At 43.9% G+C, this 6,713-nt stretch overlaps 2 protein-coding genes across 2 annotated transcripts; one reads left to right on the plus strand and one right to left on the minus strand.

Annotated features, from left to right (window-relative positions):
- Window positions 1–745: 745 nt before the first annotated feature.
- Window positions 746–3,100, plus strand: LOC100383074 (actin-related protein 2/3 complex subunit 5A). The gene is made up of 4 exons (NM_001364457.1): window positions 746–926; window positions 1,016–1,088; window positions 1,170–1,270; window positions 2,700–3,100. Exons 1-4 carry the CDS (start codon window positions 826–828, stop codon window positions 2,833–2,835), a joined length of 411 nt encoding a protein of 136 aa, NP_001351386.1. The 5' UTR covers window positions 746–825; the 3' UTR covers window positions 2,836–3,100.
- A 1,105-nt stretch (window positions 3,101–4,205) lies between these two features.
- LOC100384664 (uncharacterized) lies at window positions 4,206–5,941 on the minus strand. Its single transcript, NM_001177148.1, has 3 exons — window positions 5,621–5,941; window positions 5,394–5,523; window positions 4,206–5,052 (listed from the first exon to the last, which is right to left on the minus strand). The coding sequence occupies exons 1-3, from the start codon at window positions 5,754–5,756 to the stop codon at window positions 4,449–4,451; spliced, it is 870 nt and encodes a 289-aa protein (NP_001170619.1). The 5' UTR covers window positions 5,757–5,941; the 3' UTR covers window positions 4,206–4,448.
- Between the last annotated feature and the right edge of the window lie 772 nt (window positions 5,942–6,713).

Consider the following 6,713-nt stretch of genomic DNA (forward strand, 5'->3'; position numbering starts at 1 on the left):
AAGTTCATCTTGTTTTATTTTTCAAGAATTAAGGAGTTGTTTGATTGGGATTATAATCTACTCAGATTATATAATCTAACTTATTAAATAAGTTATCTAACTTTGAGTTGTTTGTTTGACAAATTATAATCTCAAACAAGCAGACCTTAATTTATGATGTATTAGCGTGAAACTTTCACCTCACGACTTATTGTTATACAAAACTAAAAAAAGATAAGAATTCTGAACCTACCTTTGTCATTCATTTAGAAAACTAAATAAAAATTCTGAGCCTACCTTTGGGTCTGTTTGGTTGGGCTGTGGCTGTGAAAAAAGTTGCTGTGGGCTGTGAGCTGTGGAAAAAGCTGCTGTAGGCTGTAAGATGTTAAAAAGCTAAAAACCGTTTGGTGGAAACCACTAAAAGTCGTTAAAAATTCTTCGATATATGTTTTCACAGTTCCATCCGAAAAGCCACTAAAAGCAGGTCCAGAGGTACTTTCAGATTTGCACTACGAGAAAGTCGGCTTTTAGAAAAAGCTGCTTCCAGGATCCAGCCTTTTGGTTGGCTTTTGGCTTTTAGGGGGCAAAAGCCAAAGCCAAAAGGCAAACCAAACACATCGCTCCTGTTCAGCAGCTGTTCTGCTGGCCCGTCTCCTAGAGGGCGTGCCGTGCCTCGCCCGGTAGGATTTGGGCCGTGCCTTTTCGGGCCCATGCCAAAACGGGCCATAGGGACCATATAGCCTCACCCACGTAGCCACGTCAGAGCAGAGCACCCAGCAGGCCAGGGCCAGCCGGCCAAAACACAGAAAAGCTAAACCCGACCTCCGCTCGCCGGCGCCCGGCAGGATGGCTTCGTCGGCGGCGTACCCTGATGCGGACGAGAACCTGGAGGCCATCATCACCCGCATAGAGCAGAAGTCCCGAAAGATCGAGACCCTTCTCAAGCAGTACGCCCCTCTTTCCCTCTCCTTTCCATATTCTCCACCCCTCCCCTGCTTTTGGTTCTCCTGCTCATTTCTCCGCGGCGTGGGGGCAGGTCGAAGCCGGTGGAGGCCCTAAAGACGGCGCTCGAGGGGTCACCGCTCAAGACCCGCGACGAGCGATGCAAGGTTCGGCCTTGATATGGTTCGTCTCGTTTCTTCCGTGGATTCGATCTGGGTTTCATGACTGTTGATGTCGGTCGCGCGCAGTCGGCGAACTGGATCGTGGTGCACCGCGCGTTGATGGCGATTAGGGACGTAGACGGCATGTTCAACTCCCTGGATCCCGAGTACTACGACATCCTCATGAAGTAAGAGATACACCTCGCTTTCCATCACTTGCTTCTTCCCAGATCCATGTTTACTGGTCAGGGAAGGTGAGTTGTTTCCAATTCGAGTCCTGGCAATCAACGCTTCCTAGTTGAGATCCCATAACTAGATATCTATCACTGCATTTTAAGCTTATTGGATTGATCCATGGTGATTGTGTAACGGTATTGCTACAAAACTTTAGTTTTTTATGACATCAGTTTTGTGCGGTGGGATGACAGTTGATTATTGAGAACAGTTATGCTGTACCTAACATTAGTCATTTTCACTCTGCCATGCTTGGTATTATTTGTTGTGCTGCTGCGGTGCCTGGTTGGGATCTTGTGAATTTTGTCTTGCCCTTGGAGTCTAGATGTTGTTTTTAATTGCTCTTTTGGGTGGGCGCCGTTGTCCAGAAGAATCAGCTAAAGTTGATGATGTTTTGGTTGGCGTCAGACTATGTGCTGTCCGGATAGTTGGCTGTTAAGGATGTGAAAACGTTCTTGTTAGTTTGCATATCGCCTTATATGAGATGATGTTAGTATGTTTCTTAGCTGGTTATGGTAAAAGTCAGTCAGTTTTTTTTCCTTTTCAGAGCTTTCTCGATCTGGAAGGATTGGCTGCTGAAATCGCCATTTCTTGCTGCGTGCTTGCCTGGTCTGGTTGTAACAGTGATCGTGTACGCTATTTCCTATTTCCTAATGAAATAGGGGCGGAGACAAAAAAAATTACTTTTGTGGTGAATAGGCTAGAACATTTCAATTATTTTTATGTGACTGTACAACTTCCAGTAAAAAATAAGTGCATTCTAGAATGCATGCAGTCAGTCTATTTTATCCCTGGTAATAGTACCTTTATGTTTGTTTTGATCGATCATACGATTAGTAGTTCAGTGTAAAAAAATATTATAATTCCATTGGCCTACAAGTAATTATAATAGGAATTGCTGATCAAAGTAATGCTTAGGACTGGATGATACACTGTATTGTGAAATCTGTACTGTTGACAAAATGAAAACGAGTTGTATGACTCAATACCTGAACAAACTCTGTTCTGTAAACTGCAGTTACTATTGACAAAATGACAATGAGTTGTATGACTCAATACCTCAACAAGCAAATTGGTGAATTGGATGGGTGTATCTCTTGTTTAATATTGTTCATGACATGATCAAATGAACATGTATGTATGTTGATCAGCATTCCTACGCTTGTTCACTTCATCACATCATCCTTATTTCGATTTCACATTATTGAAGGTTGCTGTGCCACTGACCTTAGAACTGTGGTCAAATTAAGTTAGCTGTACACCAATTTACTCACATGTATCTCTTTATTTCTGCCTTCTATGATTTCTTTACCTTCTACGATTTTCTGATTCCTTTTATGCTAATATGAAGATCATTTGTCTGTAAATACCGATGTGGTGCAGGTACCTTTATAGAGGTTTATCTACAGGGGATAGGCCAACATGTGACCAGTGCCTCAAAATTCATGAAAAACTGACTGAGAAGGCAGGCCTAGGCTGTATATTGCGATCCCTTGCTGATACTGTAAACACTGTATGAACTTTGTCTCTGCTGCTGATGGTGGATATTGCAAAGTTCTCTCCTGCTCTTTACAATCACATCAGGCAAACTACCTGTAGTTGTTAACTAGTTTTGCATTGTGTCTTTCTTTGCCATTAGGCAATTTTAGTTAGCGTATCATTGTACCTTACTAGAATGGCCGAACAAAATGTGTATTATGTTGATTTTCAAGTCTTTGTATTAGGGGTGACACCGGACTCTAAATTGTACTCTATAAAATTTAAGGATGGGATTATGGGCTCTATTTCTATTCATTTTTGAGCTAAAATTTATTTAGGACCCAAAAAATTGCGAAGAAATATTTGGATCACGATTCATTACCACCCCTATTTGTACTAGATTTTTTACTTCCATAGTTAGAATCCAAAGTGATTTCTATACGATTAGATCTGAATGAATGTCAATTTGACACCAATTATTATTATTCCATCTTACGATTATGTTCTTGATCCTAAATGTGGCTAAGTGTGCCATCCTCAATGCTTAGCTTCTAAATGTGGCTGAGCATTAATTGGTAAGAATGGTTTTTCTTCTTTCTTTCTTTCCCAAATGTATTATCATACTAGCAAACAGAAAAGGACATGTCCTGTGATAAATGCTGAAAGTGAAACTATTCTATTGTACATCGGTGGAATAAAATCTAGCATTTATCATAAAATGTTATCAGTATTATCATTCTTATCTTGGTAAACTAACACTAGCTAAAAACATTTTTCTACTTGAAACCTAGAATCCGTATCCTTAGAATAAAATCTAGCAATCATCACAAAATGTTATTAGTATTATCATTCTTATCTTGGTAAAGTGAGTAACACTAGCTAAAAACATTTTTCTACTTGAAACCTAGAATCCCTATCCAGTTAGTTTAAGGGCATGTTTGTTCCCTGCTTAACTTGCCATAATTTACCTAACTTTTCTGTCTAAGATTAGTTTTTCAATTTGAACGACTAACCTTAGGCAAAGTATGACGTAGTTAGCCACGAATCAAACATGCCCTAAAACTCTCAAACATATTTTCATAGGCAAGTAATAACAGTACTAGTGAAAATTTATACTCCATGTTAATGACTTGTAGAAACAAGTAACAGATCTGCAGGGACCATGGAGCGATGCTTCATATGAAAAGCTTAATCTAAAGACAGGTCGGTTCACCGATTGATATGCACGTTTGCACACGAGGGCAGTACAGCATTGGATAATAGTAACAATAATGATCTTACCATATACGATCAGAATGAATGACCTCCACATAAATCCCCACACAAGAGGTCTTACTGAACTGAAACCATTTTATTATAGAAGTAGAACACGGCATTAAAGCAAAGCAAAGAAATGAATATCCAAATTATATACTGAACTGAAACCATTTTATTATAATATATTCGTATCCGTCGGTACCATTAATATCTCCAAATTACTGGAGCATCTCCAGGATTTTTTCCCCGAGGAAACAAATTAACGGCTTATTACCGGAAACATAGGGCCGATCGACCTGATCATGTCATTCGATCAACCAACATTACAAGTGCAAGAACTAACCATTGAGAACGAAGCCTATATGACAGACAGCCACGACGACGACGATACAGCAACTAGAACATGATGGGATCCGCACAGCAACCGGCGGAGATCCCCATGAACCCATCCATGGCCTGCCCCGGCATGTCATCGAGCAGCCAGTCCTCGAGCAGCGAGAAGGTGGCAGTGCTCGCACCCATCACCGGCGCCACCACCATCTCCAGCGCCGGCGGCCTGTTAACATCACCGCAGGTCACCATCTGTTCCTTGCAGACTATTGAGGCTGCTGCTGCAGCGCCTTGTTCTTCCTGGAACTCCTGCATGGCGATTTTGCAGTTAGCTGTCGCTGCTGCTGGTGATGGCCTCATCCATGCCTGGAAGAGGTTGGAGACGACGCCGGTAGTAGTATCAGTCATCGCCTCATTGTTGCTTGGGGCTCCGCCGCTGCAGGTGGTGTGGGGGTAGCTGCTCATCGGCTGCATTCCTTGGAGGCTGTGGTGACTGCTGCTGGGGCTGTAGTAGTTTGGGCTGCAGGTGACTGCATTGGAGGCAGTTGTCTGGAAGGAGTCGGCTGCCGGCTGTTGCAGCCTCTTCACCTTCTTCTTGAGGTGTGTGTTCCAGTAGTTCTTGATGTCGTTGTCAGTCCTTTGAGGGAGGTAGGAGGCTATGGCTGCCCACCTGCATGAAAGCACACGAGATATATGTATGTGACATACTTATCTTAGTCAGATAGGGAAAAAAATGTTTTTTTGAAGCCATAGATTATGCTGTTGTTCCATTAGTCACGCATGGATTTGCTTGACCTATTTCAAGCTTGTTTGTTTGTCAATGCGAAATGAAACTGAATCCATTTTCAAGCTGGTTTGTTTGTCAATGAAATGGAATCGAATCCATTTTCAAGCTGGCGATGGATATGAGGTTGATGAAGTTATAAATAAATCTATGCTAGCAGAGTGGTACATCAATGATTTTAAGAGGTTCTAAAAAAACTATTTTAGGAGTAATATAATGGTGATTACTTGTTGCCAAGCAACGCCTGGAGGTGGATGATGATCCCTTCCTCATGAGGAGTGAAGTTTCCACGCTTGATCCCAGGCCTCAGGTAGTTGGTCCACCGCAGCCTGCAGCTCTTGCTGCACCTCATCAACCCTAGACAAAAAATACACATCATGTACCCTTCAGTGACAATATCTGATCGATCGATCAGCTGAGCAAGATGCAACATGGCGAGAGTTGGGCGCCGAACCTGTGTTCTCTGGCACGGACCGCCAGTTCCCGGGGCCGTGCTGCTGGATGTAGGAGACGAGGACGATGTCCTCCTCGGGCGTCCACGGCCCTTTCTTGACGCCGACGCCGTTGTCGCAGCACGGTGGCCTCCCCATACCCCTGCTGCGTGCTGTGTCTCCTACCTCGGACGATCGGTACACACCTAGCAAGCAGCTAGTGAGCTAGCCACGTCTAAGGCTAGTCTAGCTAGCGTGGCTAGTAGATATAGTAGGCAAGTAGGTGATGAAGAACGAGAAGAGATGGGAACGAAGCTGTGTCTGTGTGGCTGGCTGCTGCCTACACAGCCAGTGGCCTCGCCCTCCCTTCTCTTCTCCCTGGAACCCTCTGCTAATACGATACGGGCCTCCTTTTATTCTAGGACGTACACGCATGCCAGCAGGCAGGCAGGCAGCAGAGCAGGCCCCATCTGCTTTACCTTGATGCACAGGTGCTCTACCTAGCTAGCTGCATGTGAGTGCTTATATACTGCATGACCTCATATAAGCCACTCCCCCGGCCTGTGCTGTGCTGCGTTCGCTTTTGATCTCGCACTGTAGCTTTCCAATGCAAAAGTCAGCCAGGTGATCACATGAATGGGCGTCTCTTCGCTCCGGGTGTGTGATCTTTGCTTTGTTGCATGCGCTGCTTTTGCGTGTGCGAGAACACGGCCGGTTGACGTACTGCTTGAGGACTCCTTTTCTGCTGTGGCGCTCATGAAGTGAGTAATTGCTTTGCGTTTGTTTGTGTCTCTCCAGATTTCTTGGGCATTGATGAGGACCGTGTGTGTGAGCGCACGCTCCTGGGACACGCAGGCTGGCTCTTCTCGACCTCTTTCAGATTCAAGAGGGCCTCTCTCGATCGAGAACTGCAGGAAAATCAAAACACTTCCTACACAATACTGAAACTGAAAAATGCTACAACATCATTTCGACTAATCCTTATATTAAGAAGTTTTGGTCCACATACTTCCCCTGTAGTTAGCTCACTGATGTATGGTCTATGACCCAACTGCAAGTGAAATAACTGTAGATGATCTCGTTACGGTTCGGCCTCCTGCCCTATAGTGTGTCTGC

Source organism: Zea mays, chromosome 4 (genome assembly GCF_902167145.1).
Source record: "Zea mays cultivar B73 chromosome 4, Zm-B73-REFERENCE-NAM-5.0, whole genome shotgun sequence".
In the NCBI taxonomy this organism is placed as follows: domain Eukaryota; kingdom Viridiplantae; phylum Streptophyta; class Magnoliopsida; order Poales; family Poaceae; genus Zea; species Zea mays.